Below are 20,003 nucleotides of genomic sequence, written 5' to 3'. Positions count from 1 at the left end.
AAGGGGGTAGTGACACGAGTGACAAGTCCAGATCCCAAAGGGCTTCCATCCAACGTAGTAACCCTTATGGGGTCACTAAGAGGTTCAGAGGGAACGCCATTCTCCTTCGCCCAAACACCATCCATGAAGTTACCTGCGGCTCCAGAGTCTACCAAGGCTTGAAGGGGAAGCTCGTGGTTGTCCCAGGAAAGGGTAACTGGAATAAGCAGGCGGGAGTTGGATGGATGGGAGGAGGTTATGTTTCCCGTTACAGTCCTCCCAGGCCTGCACGGGAGAGTGCGTTTTCCCTGGAGCCCGGGACACGTGGAGAGGAAATGGCCCGGTTTGCCGCAATATAGACAGCATCGCTCCCTTATCCGGCGGTCTCTCTCAACCTGGGAGATGCGTCCAACCTGCATGGATTCCGGTGGAGTCAGCGAGGATAAAGGTGGAGACTCGGAGCTGGGACCGATAGGAGCTAGGGTGAGAGATCTACGGTTGAGCTCTCTCTCTCTCAGACGCTGGTCTATACGTGAAGCCAACTTGATCAGGGACTCGAGGTTGTCCGGTGGTTCCCGAGTGGCCAGTTCATCTTGGATGGTGTCGGAAAGACCCTTCAAAAAACACACTGTGAGATCCTCGTCGTTCCAGCCACTCGCTGCTGCCACCGTGCGGAACTGGATGGCATAGTCCGTCACGCTGCGCCGACCTTGGCTGAGAGTCAGGAGCTGTTTGGCTGAGTCAGGACCCCTGGTGGGATCTTGAAACACTCGCTTGAATTCTTCAGCAAAGGTAGAGTAGCTGGCACAGCAGGGACTTTGGGCATCCCACACAGCAGTAGCCCAGGCTAGGGCTTTTTCCGACAGCAGGGTGATGATATATGCTATCTTGGACCGGTCGGTGGGAAACGACGAGGGTTGCAGCTCGAAGGAGAGAGAACATTGGGTGAAAAACCCCTTACAAACACTCGGATCACCTGAGAACCGTTGGGGAGGCGGCAGACAAGGTTCAGCCAGGGGGTTAACTGCCACGGGCACTTGAATCTGATGAACTGGAGCAGAAGCGGTTGCAGGGGAAAATTGATCAGAAATCTGTTTTATGGAAGTCATCATCTCCGACAGAAGTTGAGAATGTCCAGCCAGTAAGGCCTCTTGCTGAACCAGAGCAGCTTCGTGACGTTGGACAGTCCCCTCGTGGTGGGACAGCATGGGAAAAAAGTCCTGGGTACTGGCTGCCTCTGGGTTCATTTTAATGGCTCAGTGTTTGTCAGGACCCGGTGAGAGAAACAGTCACTAATAGTCGGCAGAACCCAGAAGATGAGGCAGACTCAGCAGTACTAGAAATGGTGGTTTAATAAAAGGACAAGATCTTCATGGCAAAGAATATAAATCCACCACGTCCAAAAATAAAGCCAAGAGGCACAAAATGGATATCCTCCAAAATACAAAGAAACTCCACAAAGTGGTAAAAACAGCAGGGAAAAACAAACCTCAAAAGACTACTCAGAATTCTGTTTCTCATGGTCTGAGAGTCTTTAGGTGCTTTTTGGCAAACTCCATGCGGGCTTTACTGAGGAGTGTCTTCTGTCTGGCCGCTCTACCATAAAGGCCTGGTTGGCAGAGTGCTAAGAGATGGTTGTCCTTCTGGAAGGTTCTCCCATCTCCACAGAGGAACTCTGGAGCTGTGTCTGAGTGACCATCGGGTTCTTAGAAACCTACCTAACCAAGGCCCTTTTCCCCCGATTGATCAGTTTGGCCGGGTGGCCAGCTCTAGGAAGAGTCTTGGTTGTTCCAAACTTTTTCCATTTAAGAATGATGGAGGCCACTGTGTTCTTGGGGACCTTCAATGCTGCAGAAATGTTTTGGTACCCTTCCCCAGATCTGTGCCTCGACACAATCCTGTCTCGGCGCTCTATGGACAATTTCTTCAACCTCATAGCTTGGTTTATGCTCTGACATGCACTGTCAACTGTTGGACCTTATACAGACAGGTGTGTGCCTTCCCAAATCATGTCCAAACAATTACATTTATCGCAGGTGGACACCAGTCAAGTTGGAGGAAAATCTCAAGGATGATCAATGGAAACAGGTTTCACTTGAGCTTAATTTCGAGTCTCATAGCAAAGGGTCTGAATACTTGTGTAAATAAGGTATTTTTTAAAACCTGTTTTCACTTTGTCAGTGTAGGGTATTGTGTGTAGATTGAGGAAATTGTATTTTCTTTCTTCATTTTAGAATAAGACTAACGTAATAAAATGTGGAAAAAGTGAAGAGGGCTGAATATTTTCAGAGTACGGTCGCTGTCACGATCGTCTTCTTGAGAGAGATTGGACCAAGGCGCAGCGTGTGCAAAATACATATTTTATTAAAGAAGAGAGAAAAACCAAGAAACGAACAACTATACACAAACTAACAAAATAACAAACTGACGACCGTGAAGCTATACATATAAATAGTGCTGACACAAACACTACACATAGACAATTACCCACAACCAGCTAAAGCCCATGGCTGCCTTAAATATGGCTCCCAATCAGAGACAACAATAACCAGCTGTCTCTAATTGAGAACCAATTCAGGCAACCATAGACTTTCCTAGACACCTACACTGAACACTAAACCATCTACTCTACTTAACCCCCTAAACCATACAACACCCTAGACAATACAAAAACACATACTACACCATGTCACACCCTGACCTAACTAAAATAATAATGAAAACAAAGATAACTAAGGCCAGGGTGTGACAGTCGCACACCTCATTTACCCCAACTACCTCATACTCCTACGCATTGACTCGTTAGTGGTATTCCTTGTATATAGCCTCATTATGATTATTTTGTGTTAATATTTCCTTTTTTTATTTAGCAAATTTTTCATGCTTTTTAAACTCTACATGATCGGTGTCCCCCCCCCCCCGCGGGATGGTTGCGCTAAAGTGCCCTAATGTGATTAGCATGAGGTTGGAAGTAACAAGAACATTTCCCAGGACATGGACATATCTGATATGAGCAGAAAGCTTACATTCTTGTTAATCTAACTGCACTGTCCAATTTACAGTAGCTATTACAGTGAACAAATACCCTGCTATTGGTTGAGGAGAGTGTACAGTTATGAACTTGAAAATACATTCATAAACCAATTAGTCACATTTGGGCAGACTTGATACTTGAACATTTTGAACAGAAATGCAATGGTTCATTGGATCCGTCTAAAACTTTGCACATACACTGCTGCCATCTATAGGCCAAAACATAAATTGTGCCTAAACTGCAATAATACATTGTGGCCTTTCTCTTGCATTTCAAAGATGATGGAAAAAAATGCATGTTTTTTTCCTTTGTATTATCTTTTACCAGATCTAATGTGTTATATTCTCCTACATTAATTTCACATTTCCACAAACTTCAAAGTGTTTCCTTTCAAATGGTATCAAGAATATGTATATCCTTGCTTCAGGTCCTGAGCTACAGGCAGTTAGATTTGGGTATGTCATTTTAGGCGGAAATTTGAAAAAAAGGGTCGGTAACTCTGTATTGTTGGGAATGGACTCATCATAGTCTAAAAGAATAAAGGCAGGTGTGGATTCTTTTCTGTTAGTTCTGCTGTGGTGTAGGAGGAAGATAGACCAAACTGATGACCTCAGCCAGTGAGTTCCACCTATCTCCACTCACCAGAAACAGTCAGTGAATGAGTGAGAGAGAGTGAGACACTGGTCTACGATGAGAATATACTGAAACTGCTTGGGGAAGGATGAAGTCAAAAAGAAAGGGAAGCCATACATTTATGTCACCTGAGATAGATTACACATTTAGGAGCTGAGCATTACATTTTACTATCCATGTTTACATTTACAAATTCTACAGGTTCTAAAGTCGTACAGGCCATGATTAATGGTCATAAGAGATTTATTTCAGGGCGGGCCATCGCTCTGTAATGTCTTAAATAATGTCCTCCTAACACATACAATACTCATGAATGGAGAGGTTGGCTACCCCCCCCCATCTCTCCAACCTCACCTTTCCATTTCTCCAATATATTTATACATTTATTCATTTCCCCAATATGCAGTAAACGCTACCGTTTGCAGTCCCTGAAGTACTAACATGTTCATGTTTTCTGCCTTTTGTCAATGCCATTTGCGCATTAAAAGTTCAAATGGTGCCTAGGGAGGAGACAGAGCACTCACTGTGAGAGTGAGCTGTGTTTCAGGATGTGTGAAGAAACAAGGTTAAAGAACAGAAAAGACAGAGACTGTGACCTCTGGCTAGCCACAAACCAGCCAATAGTGATGCAGAAATTGCCTGTTAAGTGCTATGAAATATTGTGTTTACTCCACAGGGGTTGATAATAATAGACTTTTCACTGATTCTAAAGTACTGCAGCCTTTATTCAGTATGGTACCATTTTTTTTTTATACAACTGAGAGCTCGAAACCCCAATTGAATATGATCTGTTCTTTATGCTCATCCCTTGTGGCATGATTGTGTCAAGATTCCCTCGTTGTGCAAAAGTTGTATTTCCTGCATATTACTCAATACAGAAATAATTTTCACAGTGACACTGAGTTTTTACTGTGACAACATCATCTAAATTATGGTCATGCACGATGAGACAACCAGGATGTAATGTTTTTTTAAAGCAATAGGGGGCGACACTAACTAACAACCAGTTAGTGAAGAAAAACTATATGTAACAACTACTATACCAATTGGAGGAACTCAAGAATGGTAAAGGTTTGTAGGGGAAGTGGCATGATTGAGGCGAGCAGAAGTTTGTTGCGTACTGTTGCCTAGAAATAATACATTTTTTAAATCCCACAGGGAAGGAAATTACAATACTTTATTAGCCTATCAAAGTTAAGAAACTGTCAATTAGGACATATTAAATTAATAACATGTTAATATATTCTATTCAGGTTCTAAGAGCTAATTTGCCCATAAGCAATCTGAAATAATTCATGTTTTACTATTTTAGCTTTACAACACACGTTATACAATACATTGAACACATTTAGAATGAAAAAGATGGTTTGGTCCGGCATTGACCCACTCACTAGAGCCGACCATGTCTGATGTAAAGGCAGTATACTATCCTCCTCTTCACTGCCCTGTCAGTGACCTGACCAATTTGGCTGGGAAGAGGGAGGAAATCTGATTACAAGCAGGCAGCTAAGCCCCTCCACTTTTTCTTTTCTGGCATTGTCTCAACAGGTGCACAAGCTCAGCATTTGGCACCTACTATACCTTTTATGGTTATTAATTGAATGATTTTAAATGTTATACAATAAGCTAAATAACATTAGTCTCCGAACCTAGAACCAAATACAAAAAGTATCTTCTCCTTATACATTCAATGAGAAATAGCTTCAGGCCAGGTTTCATACTTTTATGGCCATATTGCTGAGTGATGTCTCAAGATCAAATTTCCTCCCACTCTCCCACCGCCTCTCTGAAAGAGAGAAAAAAATGCACGGATATGACCCCTGACTTAAAGTGTAGTCTGACCGTGTCCTATTCCCTCCTTTCAGATGAATGGAACAAAGTCAAAGTCATTGTGTTACAGTTGGTTATTTGCTTACAACAGATTACCTAATGTAAAACGCAATTGCAACAGCCTGTTGGTTTTCCTTTCAGCTCTTTGTATGTATCACAAAACAATATATTTGTAGTCATTATTAATTCTACACAAACACACCCAACCTCTTGCCCAAAATAGGGTGAGAGGGATTGCTTGTGTTCCCATGTCAGGAGAGTTTGACAACTTGGATTATGTGACATCCTGCGTGTACCTCCGCTATACTCCTGTGTGACCTAGATGAGCCTTCCAATGACCTAAATTCCATACTTAGCTTCTGGCCTGGGGAGGCCCAACCTTTGCAAGGACTTGTCACAGGGGTGTGTAGTACACACTGGGTACTCACTCAAGGTATACGGGTTGATAGACTGGCAAAATGTTGCAACAACACTCTTTTACAGTGAGAGACACAGATGAGTGTTAGACGTTGGTCGAGCACAGTTGGAATTCATCCCTTGTAACCATTATACAATTGTTTTATCCCGTAGACTTGGACCTGCTATAAATATTTAACAGGTAAACCCAGCCTTCGAAATCTAGAACAGTATGTTCTATAATAAGTCAGACTCAGTGTATACTGTTATCACTGTACTATTACCACAGATTATAAACATGCTCTGATGTAAAACATGGAAGCTGAAATCAGACACAGGCGAGACATATTTATTGTCCTCATAAAGGTTTGTTGTTTGAGGTCTGGTCTGAGGTGCTGCTCTCGTCACTGGAAACAGAAGATATCCTCCTATAATTGTGTAAAATGAGGGCAGATCTCCTTACGTGTCCTGAAATAAACCGCCACTGTCAGGCGGCTTGGAGAGAGCTCCATGACAATGGCAAATGCAATTACCCCAAACGAACCAGACACTGTGTACAAATGGATAGTATATTATCAGAGAGGATGCAGCACATTGACACCTAGTGGTATGATGGCAGGAAACGGTTTATAAATCCGAGCTTTGTGGTTTCTAGTGTAACATGTTAGGACTTGCACTATTGTCGTTCTATGTTCCCAGCCAAGTTAACGTTAGGTAACATTTACAATGGTAAAATTAGGTCAGGTTTAGGGGCATGTCATTTGAGTATCTTATCAAACAACAGAGACAACATGAAACACACAGATACTGAGTGAGAAAATACTGTTAATAACAGACCTACATCTTGACAGTGGCTGACTATAGAGCCCCAAAACAAAAAAAATGATATGTACATATGGGCCACCATAGTGACGCAGTTAGGGGTGGGGTTTATTGAGAGTGCAACTTTGTGTAACACAATCAAATAAAAGGTATTTCACTTTATGATCTATGGTCAATAATCCTGAACCCAAAATACAGAACAACATATAAAGGGAATAAGCTATGGGGACTTTTTTACTATCTTGAGCAAATATCTGAGAAATTACTGAGACGTGGGCCCATTGTTAGCAGGTAACTGATGACAGTCATTTGCCCAGTCTTGCAAAAGCCTGTTGCTGCTGCTCTCTTCCTTTCCCATGAATCACCACCCACCCACTACTACAGGAAATCCGGTTAAATGTTGTTTCTTTTTTTCAAATAAGAGAGAAACCATATTATATCGTAATAAAATACAAATACAAGCCACTATAAATATATTAAGAAATGCTGTTATATTCAGGAATAGACATTGCCATGGCTGCTATTGAGTTGGATTACATAATACTGAACCATTGAGAAGCCAATCATATCATAATCTTAGAAGGAATTGATCTCTGACAGATTCTCTCACAAACTAGGTTTCCGTCCAATTGGCAACAGAATTTCATGCGAATATTCTAAAAAACCCATATAAACAATATGCGCATTTCCCCACGAGTCCTGTTTCCATCAGATTGACTTGTTGTTGATAAAAGACTGCGTGATGACGTAGTGCACACAAATTACTTTTGCTGTTCAATTCCCATGTACCGAATAAAACATATACGGGGTTTAAACGGGGTTCCATCGCATTTCCAACTCTACTGATGGTTTTGTCACAACACATTTTACATTACATAGCGAATGTGCCCACTCTGGTCGTGACACGTGCACTCTAGCCAACAGTTTAGCATAAAAAGGTTGTATGGAAACCTGGTTATTGTAGGCTACTCAAATGATTTAGTAATGTAGGTCTACATATCATGACATATTTTGTCAATTGTTCATTTGGAACCCCAGTATTAGCTTTTGCCGAAGCAGCGGCTATTGAATGTCAGGCTTGAAAGACACATACATGTCGATCTGTTTTATTTTATTTTAATCTAAATGGTGGTTTTCTTGATGCTTTACCACTTCTTCATGGAAATACCCTCAACAAAGGAAACCTAGGGTGGGAGGTTTGTCTTTTCGCGTCAACTGTCTGGCAACAGACGTGAATGCGTCTGTGAATCGCCTCTCCGATTGGTCCTTCGGTGACAGAGTTGTTGTGATTGGTCAGAGCTCAGCTTGCGCAGCTACATATACCTGCCCCAGCTTCCATTTTGTTGCAAATCAGACAGTCGAGAGGGAATAGAGATATACACACATTTCTAGATATAGCAATTTCTACATTCAGAGCGTTCAGACGTCAATTCAACAATCTCTGACAAAGGGCTTTTACCAACTAAGCCTGAGGAAGTCGGTAAGAGCCGGTGTTAATTTAGCTAGAATTTGTGACGCCATATGACTTATGAGTGGCGTTCTTTGTTTTGTTGCCAGAGAAGTGACCTAGATAGACGGCTATTTACTTACAATGATAATAAGAACCCTGAATACATTTCACTTTAGTAATGTTAACAAGCACAAATTACGGTTAATCTAGGTGTATTTAAAAAAAAAATAATCAGCTAAAGTGAACATCCATCGATCGATTGAACATCAATCACTCTATTTCTACACCAAGCTAACGTAACGTTAGTTGACGACGTTCGCAGTCTTCCATGCAAGTGAAAGCATTATTCGCTGTTTACGTGGTGGCTTTACATAGATAAACATGGACGCTAGTTAGCCACCTGCTTTATTTTCCAGTAAACCAATATGCATTATGTTGCTACCAGTTTATGAATTTTACCAGACAGTTTGTGGAATGTAGTTAGCTTTGTGAAGATGCATGTTTGTTACATGAAAACTGCCACCATTCTCAATTTGTAACAACAGTTTACATACTTGGAGCAGTGTCGTTCTATTTTACCCGAAGTATTTCTAAAAAATAATAATTGTTGTTTAGATCGGCTTCTTTGAGCATTTTCGTGCGCTGAAGTGAATTGATGTTCTACTCGGCTTCACGGGAAAACGACGCTCATTGGCACATGACAACTCCAGATCTTGCTGGACCTAAAAGTGCAGCGAGAAGTAGACCGAAGACTACTTCGAGGACCTGGAGCCCAATTGGAAAGGAAAAATTAAGAAGGAAACATCTCTGCACATTCAACTTTCTAACAACAAAGAGGTAGGCATTGGCTGCTACACTGTTTTTGCTGTCGGGTGGGGGAAGGGCTGATCTTTTGCACGTAGCCAAATTGAGCTCATTGAAGTAACTTCAGTAATGCACATTTGTTCCAGCAGTCTGTTAATTATATTTTGCCCGTCTCATTATATTTTTCCCGTCTCAAATATGAACTACACATATATATATATATATTATATATATTTTTTTAAATCATATTGTTAAAGCAATGTTGTCAACAGGGGACAATTGTCATGTTTAATTGTTGGGCTGCAGGTAACGTTAGCTTAGCATTAAGAGCGTTGGACTGCCGCTGGTTCGAATCCCTGTGTTGAATAGGTGAAACATCTGTATGCCCTTGAGCAAGCCACTTGTAAGTTTTGGATAACTAAATTGTAAATGTTAGAAATGAATTGCTTCAATGTTTTTGTTTTGTTTCTTAATTTAAATGTATTCCTCCTTCAGGTGACACATAGTCTGGAAAGTACAGTATGGGAGGTGGAGAGAGGTACAACATTCCAGTGTCCCACCCAGAGCGCCCATTGCCCAAGAAGAACCATCAGCTGGGCCGGGCCAAGCAGAGAGTTGTCCGCGATCAGAATGGAGTGACAACCGTAGCATCCTCGGGGGCAGCGGGAGGTCCTTACCAACATGGCCACCGCAAGGGCGCAGCCTACCCCTGGTTTCCAGAGGCGCGGCTGGCCGCGTCTGCTGAGAAGAAAAACACTTCTGTCCGTTTTGCCAACGCCTACGATCAGAATTGGGAAGGCGCTGTGTCTCACCTGAACACACTTCTGGCCACCCAGTGTGGCGGCCCGAGCTATGCAGGGGCCAAGTTCAGCGAGCCACCCTCCCCCAGCGTGCTGCCCAAGCCCCCCAGCCACTGGGTCCCCATGGGTACTCGTGACAGCAGGGAGATGATGGCCTTCCAGCTGAAGAGCCTCCTCAAGGTGCATGCCTAGAGATGGACTCCCATAACCTGACCTCTCAAAGCCAACGTGTGAACGAAGGCTCCTACCTGCCTTGAACGCCCCAGCGTTGTAATATACTTTTGGCTCTTTTAGATTGAGGTGTTCGAAGGGTGGTAGGCATGTTGTAGGGAAATCTCTGCAGATGTTTGTCACCCTTTCTTTTTCTTTCTTCTTTTTGAGAACCACAGGTATTACAGCGCTGCAGCCTTGTTGGTGGGGGAGAATGCTCTCATTGGAGTCTGTTTCTGTCACTAACGATGAACTGGATATCCTTTGTATTCGTGCTCTGTTTTTTTGTTTTGTTGTTTTTTTTGTTGGCCGTTATAGCAAGTCGGTGGGCTTTTCTTCCCAAACGGTAGGGTTGGATACTGTTAGTCATAACATGTTAATGCAGTCTCATTCACAGTCCATTTCTGTGGACCGGTAATTCTTTGGCACGTTAAGTTCTGTTAATCATTAAGGATTTCACCTCTGACAACCTAGTGCTGCCTGAAGCACAATCTACAATAGTAGCATTTTTTTTAGTTTGACTTACTGTTTTCCCTCTGGGTTTGGGGGGATGTAAAATCCGCTGTTCTGCAGGGAAACCAGAGCTATCTTTCAGGAGGGAATCCGCTGTAGTAGTGAGTACAGGTCACAAGTATAACCTCAAACTGAAGTGTAGAGGCCATGGCACACAGGCCTTGGATGTTCAACTCCTGTACTTTTTTATTGCGCTGTGCGCTCTGCACTATGGCAGTTGTTCTGGTCCAAGGCCTGCAGCTCTATCATACAATTATTTTGTCTATTTGTGATGTGGTTATTAATCAATGAGTCAGTTTTGTCTTAACCAAACCAATGTCTCTTGCTGTAATTCTTTTTCACCATCTCTCCCTTGTATGTCTGACGTGGTTACCAGTGCCATATCAACCACGTTGGCTTGCGTGGCACAGAGAATTTGGTCCTCTGGGTGACTTTTTTTCCAACGCAATCAGTACTGCTATTAGCCACTTTCAAACTATCTCCTTCCCTACTGAAACCCCACACAGTAAACAATGCAGAGGAGGGCCAGATTCAACAGGAACGTGGAACTGTACGTTTCACAACCTCGATCTCCTATGCCATGGCCCTGTTTGCTGTGTGGCAGTTTCTTACAAGGAAGTGCAACGTTGAGAGAAGTGCATAACGTGGCACAGAGGACGTTAGGCGCAAGGCCAGTGTGGATCTGTTTACATTTAAAGTCTCCAGAAGCAATCTCCAGATACTCACTGCTTCCTACACCCTACTCTTCTTGCACTGCAATCAAAATAGTTTTTATAAGTTACAGGCTGAGAGGCCCTTTTATCAGTGGGTGGTTAATTGACTATCTCCCTCTAGGTTCTAATTTGAGGGGAGGCCGTCTTTTATTTTCTTTGCAGAATGGGAACTGTAATGGCCATCTTAGAGACGACAAAACGGAGCTCACGAGCTTGAAATAAGTTAAAGAAAAAGAGCCATGTAAATAATGAAATGTGTAAAAATACTTGTAGCATATGTACATTTAGCAGGGTGTTTTTAAACCTGCTTTATAAAGTATTTTTAGTAATAACACTGAATGTATAAGTCATGCTAAGGACATGTCTTGACTTCAAATACTGAATATTTTTGTAAAAAAGAATCTGCCTATAGCATTTGTCAATACCCCTTCACTGTGTAATGTCAGTAATCTTGCACATGTTTTTTATTTTGTATTGTGCACAGTGTAGGGCAAAAAAATGCGCTGTGCAAAAAAAACTTAGCTTACATTTGACCTTTTGAGGAGACTTCGATATGTGTGAATTGTTACATTTTAAGTTTCCAGGTGTGCTACAGCCTGAATAGAGCCACTGGGGGCTGGTTTCCCAGACAGATTGACCCCAAACCTGGCTTAAAACCACTATTTCAATGAATAGTCTCCATTGGAATTTCTTTTTTCCCCAGGACTACTTATGATCTGTCTGGAAAACGTGCCCTGCATTGAGTTGTTCGACTTGATTGTGCCTACATTTTAACCCAACATTGCGAAATTATGTTGTTGATCAACATTGATTTATATTTTGTGATTAGGTAATGTTATTCATTGACCAAAAATGTGTATCTTAAAACCACCTTCAATTATCTGCTGTTCTTCTGCCAGAAGATAATTGAATTTGGCCCTATGTTATTGTCAACCTGTTTTCATCTGCCTTTTGTTTTGATCTGTGTGTTTAAATGCACTGACATTTTTTTTTAAAGAACAAATATGTGTTCTGTTGGTTTCTGTTAATGATTCATACATGTATAAGTCTCTTTGTCCTAAATTTGAAACTCAAGGGTTTCTCAACAAATTGGCTTTTAATTTATCCCATTTGTTTACTGTCACCAATGAATATGAAATTATGCCACATGTCCAGACTTGATTCAATTTGACTTAAAAAAAAAGAAGGAACTAAAGCACTGCTTTAATTGGTCTAATCAAAAAGTAAACCCCAAAAAATAAAATCCCTTCCCTTTCCCCCCTACTTTGTGTCTGTCTTTTTCTGAATTATTTCAGGATAGTTAAGGATCTCTTCACACTAGATCCACTGCAATTTGCATACCATCTGGATAAGAGGAATACCTATGTAAGAAAGACTATATTTTTTCCTACAGCTCAGCCTTACAGGCCTTGGTACCCTCCAAGCTTATTACGCCCTGGGTCTGCACCCCGCCCTGTGCAACTGGGTCCTGGACTTCCTGATGGGCTGCCCCCGGGTGGTGAAGGTAGGTAATAACACCCCCACTACGCTGATCCTCAACACGGGCCCCACAGGGGTGCCTGCTCAGCCCCCTCCCGTACTTGTACTTCCTGTGTGGCCATGCACGCCTCCAACTCAATCAAGTTGGCAGATGACAAGTAGTAGGCCTGATTACCAACGATGAAACATCCAACGGGGGGGTGAGGGCTTTGGCGGAGTGGTGTCAGGAAAGTAACTTCAACGTAAACAAAGGAGCTGATCATGGACAGCGGATGTAATACACTCACATCGAGGCCGCAGTGGAGAAGGGGGCAATCTTCCAAGTTCCTCAGCATACACATCACAAACTTAACGTAAATATTTGTATGAACATAAGATTCGCACAACTGAGACATAAACTGAACAAGTTCCACAGACATGTGACTTACAGAAATAGAATGTGTCCCTGAACAAAGGGGGTCAAAAGTAACAGTCGGTATCTGGTGTGGCCACCAGCTGCATTAAGCCCTGCAGTGCATCTCCTCATGGACTGCACCAGATTTGCCAGTTCTTGCTGTGAGATGTTACCCCACTACCAACAAGGCACCTTCAAGTTCCTGGACATTTCTGGGGGGAAGGGCCCTAGCCCTCACCCTCCGATCCAACAGGTCCCAGACGGGATTGAGATCCGTGTTGGCGGAACCCTAACATTCCTGTCTTGCATCAAATCACGCACAGAACGAGCAGTATGGCTGGTGGCATTGTCATGCTGTAGGGTCATGTCAGGATGAGCCTGGAGGAAGGGTACAACATGAGGGAGGAGGATGTCTTCCCTGTAACGCACAGCATTGAGATTGCCTGCAATGACAGCAAGTTTCGGTGATGCTGTGACACGCTGCCCCAGACCATGACGGACCCTCCACCTCCAAATCGATCCCGCTCCAGAGTACAGGCATCGGTGTAATGCTCATTCCTTCGATGATAAACACGAATCCGACCATCACCACTGGTGAGACAAAACCACGACTTGTCAGTGAAGTTATTTGGATTTTTATGAATTATCTTTGAAAGACATGGTCCTGAAAAAGGGATTTTTTTGCTGAGTTTATATACTGTATTCTAGTCAAATCAAATTTTATTAGTGACATGCTCTGAATACAATTACAGTGAAATGCTTACTTACAAGCCCTAACCAACAATAGTTTAAAAAAAAAAAATATATATATATATATATATATGAATAAGAAATAAAAGTAACAAGTAATTAAAGAGCAGCAGTAAAATAACAATAGCGAGACTACACAAGGTACCGGTACAGAGTCGATGTGCACCGGTTAGTTGAGGTAATGTGTACATGTGGAGTTATTAAAGTGACTATGCATAGATGATAACAGAGTAGCAGTGTAAAAGAGGGAACGCTGAGCTGCAGTCATTGAATATCATTCTCACATACAGTGGGGAGAACAAGTATTTGATACACTGCCGATTTTGCAGGTTTTCCTACTTACAAAGCATGTAGAGGTCTGTAATTTGTATCATAGGTACACTTCAACTGTGAGAGACGGAATCTAAAACAAAAATCCAGAAAATCACATTGTATGATTTTTAATTAATTAATTTGCATTTTATTGCATGACATAAGTATTTGATCACCTACCAACCAGTAAGAATTCCGGCTCTCACAGACCTGTTAGTTTTTCTTTAAGAAGCCCTCCTGTTCTCCACTCATTACCTGTATTAACTGCACCTGTTTGAACTCGTTACCTGTATAAAAGACACCTGTCCACACACAATCAAACAGATTCCAACCTCTCCACAATGGCCAAGACCAGAGAGCTGTGTAAGGACATCAGGGATAAAATTGTAGACCTGCACAAGGCTGGGATGGGCTACAGGACAATAGGCAAGCAGCTTGGTGAGAAGGAAACAACTGTTGGCGCAATTATTAGAAAATGGAAGAAGTTCAAGATGACGGTCAATCACCCTCGGTCTGGGGCTCCATGCAAGATTTCACCTCGTGGGGCATCAATGATCATGAGGAAGGTGAGGGATCAGCCCAGAACTACACGGCAGGACCTGGTCAATGACCTGAAGAGAGCTGGGACCACAGTCTCAAAGAAAACCATTAGTAACACACTACGCCGTCATGGATTAAAATCCTGCAGCGCACGCAAGGTCCCCCTGCTTAAGCCAGTGCATGTCCAGGCCTGTCTGAAGTTTGCCAATGACCATCTGGATGATCCAGAGGAGGAATGGGAGAAGGTCATGTAGTCTGATGAGACAAAAATAGAGCTTTTTGGTCTAACTCCACTCGCCGTGTTTGGAGGAAGAAGAAGTATGAGTACAACCCCAAGAACACCATCCCAACCGTGAAGCATGGAGGTGGAAACATCATTCTTTGGGGATGCTTTTCTGCAAAGGGGACAGGACGACTGCACCGTATTGAGGGGAGGATGGATGGGGCCATGTATCGCGAGATCTTGGCCAACAACCTCCTTCCCTCAGTAAGAGCATTGAAGATGGGTCGTGGCTGGGTCTTCCAGCATGACAACGACACGAAGCACACAGCCATGGCAACTAAGGAGTGGCTCCGTAAGAAGCATCTCAAGGTCCTGGAGTGGCCTAGCCAGTCTCCAGACCTGAACCCAATAGAAAATCTTTGGAGGGAGCTGAAAGTCCGTATTGCCCAGCGACAGCCCCGAAACCTGAAGGATCTGGAGAAGATCTGTAGGGAGGAGTGGGCCAAAATCCCTGCTGCAGTGTGTGCAAACCTAGTCAAGAACTACAGGAAACGTATGATCTCTGTAATTGCAAACAAAGGTTTCTGTACCAAATATTAAGTTCTGCTTTTCTGATGTATCAAATACTTATGTCATGCAATAAAATGCAAATTAATTACTTAAAAATTATACAATGTGATTTTCAGGATTTTTGTTTTAGATTCCGTCTCTCACAGTTGAAGTGTACCTATGATAAAAATTACAGACCTCTACATGCGTTGTAAGTAGGAAAACCTGCAAAATCGGCAGTGTATCAAATACTTGTTCTCCCCACTGTAGGTGTTTATTTTGTCCAGGTGGGCAAGGGCAGTGTGGAGTACAATAAAGATTGCATCATCTGTTGGGGCGGTATGCAAATTGCAGTGGGTCTAGGGTTTCTGGGATAATGGTGTTGATGTGAGCCATGACCAGCCTTTCAAAGCCCTTCATGGCTACGGACATGAGTGCTACAGGTCGGTAGTCATTTAGGCAGGTTACCTTAGTGTTCATGGGCACGGACTATGGTGGTCTGCTTAAAACATGTTGGTATTACAGACTTGGAGAGGTTGAAAATGTTGACCTATTTAGAGGTTTTACATTGGCTGCGGAGAGCGTGATCACACAGTTTTCTGGAACAGCTGGTGCTCTCATGCATGTTTGTTATTTGCCTCGATGCAAGCATAAAAGTAGTTTAGCTCATCTGGTAGGCTTGTGTCACTGGGCAGCTCTCGGCTATGCTTCCCTTTGTAGTCTGTAATGGTTTACAAGCCCTGCCACATTCATCTAACGTCAGAGCTGGTGTAGTACGATACGATCTTAGTCCTGTATTGATGCTTTGCCTGTTTGATGGTTCGGAGGGCACAGCGGGATTTCTTATAAGCTTCGGGGTTAGAGTCCCGTTCCTTGAAAGCGGCAGCTCTAGCCTTTAGTTCAGTGCGGATGTTGCCTGTAATCCATGGCTTCTGGTTGGGGTATGTACGTACGGTCACTGTGGGGACGACGTAATCAATGCACTTATTGATGAAGCCAATGACTGATGTGGTGTACTCCTCAGTGACATCGGAGGAATCCCGAAACACATTCCAGTCTGTGCTAGCAAAACAGTCCTGTAGCTTAGCATCTGCTTTGTCTGACCAATGTTTTATTGATCGAGTCACTGGTGCTTCCTGCTTTAATTTTTTGTTTGTAAGCAGGAATCAGGAGGATAGAATTATTGTCAGATTTGCCAAATGGAGGGAGAGCTTTGTATGCGTCTCTGTGTGTGGAGTAAAGGTGGTCCAGAGATTTTTTGCCTCTGGTTGCACATTTAACATGCTGATAGAAATGTAAGTTTCCCTGCATTAAATTCCCCGGCTACTAGGAGTGCCGCCTCTGGGTGAGCTGTTTGCTTATGGCGGAATACAAAAAATACAGATAACTCTAGGTAGACAGTGTGGTCTACAGCTTATCATGAGATACTCTACAACAGGCGAGCAAAACCTCGAGACTTCCTTAGATAGTGTACCAGCTGTTAATTACTAAAATACATAGTCCGCCGCCCCTTGTCTTACCAGACGCCGCTGTTCTGTCCTGCCGATACAGCGTATAACCAGCCAGCTGTATGTTGATAATGTCGTCGTTCAGCCTCGACTCCGTGAAGTATAAGATATTACAGTTTTGAATGTCCCGTTGGTAGTTTAATCTTCCGCGTAGGTAATCGATTTCATTTTCCAAAGATTGCACATTTGCTAGCAGAATGGAAGGAAGTGGGGGTTTATTCGATCGTCTATGAATTCTCAGAAGGCAGCCCGCCCTCTGGACCCTTTTTCTCTCCCTTCTCTTCACGCAAATGACGAGGATTTGGGCCTGTTCCCGGTAAAGCAGTACATCATTCACGTCGGGCTTGTCGGACTCGTTAAAGAAAAAAAGGATTCTGTCAGTCCGTGGTGAGTAATCGCAGTTCTGATGCCCAGAAGTTATTTTCGGTCATAAGAGACGGTAGCAGCTACATTATGTACAAAATAAGTTTAAAAAATAAGTTAAACAATGCAAATAAAATAACAAATGCACACAATTGGTTAGGAATAGGTAAAACGTCAGCCTTGTTCTCCGGCGCCGTCCTATTCAACTATTGCTGCACATAATATTCTATCCTACGTTTTCTTCAGAATTATTACATATTCTATCCACATACTGTCCATAATATGCATACAGTGCATTTGGAATGTATTCAGACCCCTTGACTTTGTCCATATTTTGTTACGTTACAACCTTATTCTAAAATATATTAAACTGTTTTTCCCTCAATCTACACACAATGCCCCATAATGACAAAACAAAAACAGTTTTTTAGACATTTTTGCTAATTGTCAGTACTTTGTTAAAGCACCTTTGGCAGAGATTACAGCCTCGAATCTTTTTGAGTATGATGCTACAAGCTTGGCACACCTGTATTTGGGGAGTTTCTCACATTCTCTGCAGATCCTCTCAAGCTCTGTCAGGTTGGATGGGGAGCGTCGCTGCACAGCTATTTTCAGATCTCCAGAGATGTTAGATTGGGTTCAAGTCCGGGCTCTGGCTGGGCCACTCAAGAACTTTCAGAGACTTGTCCCCAAGCCACTACTGCGTTGTCTTGGCTGCGTGCTTAGGGTCGTTGTCCTGTTAGGTGAACCTTCGCCCCTGTCCGAGGTCTTGAGCACTCTGGAGCAGGTTTTCATCAAGGATCTCCCTGTACTTTGCTCCATTGATCTTTCCCTCGATCCTGACAAGTCTCCCAGTCCCTGCCGCTGAAAAACATCCCCACAGCATGATGCTGCCACCACCATGCTTCACCGTAGGGATGGTGCCAGGTTTCCTCCAGATGTGATGCTAAAGTCAGAGTTTCATTTAAAAAAATTATGCACCGAATACAAATCTAAAGTTCAATGGGTTTCCAGTGCATTTTCAACTCAACTGATAGTTTTGCCAACTGTTTTGTTCAATAGCAAATGTGCCAACACTGGGCTTGGCACGGTTTGTGCGTCGTCTAGTCTACATAATGAGTTTATGGTTGAGAGTGAGAATATTTTTACTTGTCAAACGGCAGTCAAGTACCGATCATCTTGTCACCAGAATAAGATCCTCCATATTTATTGGAAAGCAGCATCAAGCTGAAGTTCATTTATTTCATCTGTTGCCTAATGATATGGACCACTCATGGATCATCACGTGACTCCAAATTTACTTCGATATGAGTTATATACTCTCTTCTCTGTATACATCAATAATGTCGCTCTTGCTGCTGGTGATTCTTTGATCCACCTCTACACAGACGACACCATTCTTGTATACTTCTGGCCCTTCTTTGGACACTGTGTTAACTAACCTCCAAATGAGCTTCAACTCTCCTTCCGTGACCTCCACCTGCTCTTAAATGCTAGTAAAACTAAATGCATGCTCTTCAACCGATCGCTGCCTGCACCTGCCCGCCCGTCCAGCATCACTACTCTGGACGGTTCTGACTTAGAATATGTGGACCACTACAAATACCTAGGTGTCTGGTTAGACTGTAAACTCTCCTTCCAGACTCACATTAAACATCTCCAATCCAAAATTACATCTAGAATTGGCTTCCTATTTCGCAACAAAGCATCCTTCAATCATGCTGCCAAACATACCCTCGTAAAACTGACCATCCTACCGATCCTCGACTTTGGCGATGTCATTTACAAAATAGCCTCCAACACTCTACTCAACAAATTGGATGCAGTCTATCACAGTGCCATCCGTTTTGTCACCAAAGCCCCATAGACTACCCACCACTGCGACCTGTACGCTCTCGTTGGCTGGCCCTCGCTTCATACTCGTCGCCAAACTCACTGGCTCCAGGTCATCTACAAGTCTCTGCTAGGTAAAGCCCCACCTTATCTCAGCTCACTGGTCACCATAGCAGCACCCACCCGTAGCACGCGCTCCAGCAGGTATATCTCTCTGGTCACCCCCAAAGCCAATTCTTCCTTTGGCCGCCTCTCCTTCCAGTTCTCTGCTGCCAATGACTGGAACAAACTGCAAAAATCACTAAAGCTGGAGACTCTTACCTCCCTCACTAGCGTTAAGCACCAGCTGTCAGAGCAGCTCACAGATCTCTGCACCTGTACATAGCTCATCTGTAAATTAAACCATCCAATCTACCTCATCCCCTATACTGTATTTATTTATTTATCTTGCTCCTTTGCACCCCAGTATCTCTACTTGCACATTCATCTTCTGCACATCTATCACTCCAGTGTTTAATTGTAATTACTTCGCCACCATGGCCTATTTATTGCTTTACCTCCCTTATCTTACCTCATTTGCACAGACTGTATATACACTTTTTCTACTGTATTATTGACTGTATGTTTGTTTATTCCATGTGTAACACTGTGTTGTTGTATGTCGAACTGCTTTGCTTTATCTTGGCCAGGTCGCAGTTGCAAATGAGAACTTGTTCTCAACTAGCCTACCTGGTTAAATAAAGGTGAAATAAAAATATATTTTACACCGCTGTTTCCCACATAATTTATTTTACCGACACAAAACGATCCCATCATGTTGAACAAACAAATGAGCTGTCGGCGTTTATAAAATTACACTGAAACTTCC

The 20,003-nt window shown here is 42.9% G+C and overlaps 1 protein-coding gene across 1 annotated transcript; it reads left to right on the top strand.

Moving 5' to 3' along the window:
• Positions 1-8,014: 8,014 nt before the first annotated feature.
• Positions 8,015-12,447, top strand: LOC139564296 (proline-rich nuclear receptor coactivator 2). Its single transcript, XM_071383702.1, has 3 exons — positions 8,015-8,174; positions 8,760-8,981; positions 9,444-12,447. The coding sequence occupies exon 3, from the start codon at positions 9,470-9,472 to the stop codon at positions 9,938-9,940; it is 471 nt and encodes a 156-aa protein (XP_071239803.1). The 5' UTR covers positions 8,015-8,174; positions 8,760-8,981; positions 9,444-9,469; the 3' UTR covers positions 9,941-12,447.
• The last annotated feature ends 7,556 nt before the right edge of the window (positions 12,448-20,003 follow it).

The sequence above is a fragment of the Salvelinus alpinus genome, chromosome 35 (genome assembly GCF_045679555.1).
Source record: "Salvelinus alpinus chromosome 35, SLU_Salpinus.1, whole genome shotgun sequence".
NCBI classification, from domain to species: domain Eukaryota; kingdom Metazoa; phylum Chordata; class Actinopteri; order Salmoniformes; family Salmonidae; genus Salvelinus; species Salvelinus alpinus.
Note: the sequence above shows the minus strand (reverse complement) of the source record. Positions and strands in the feature narration are given on the sequence as shown.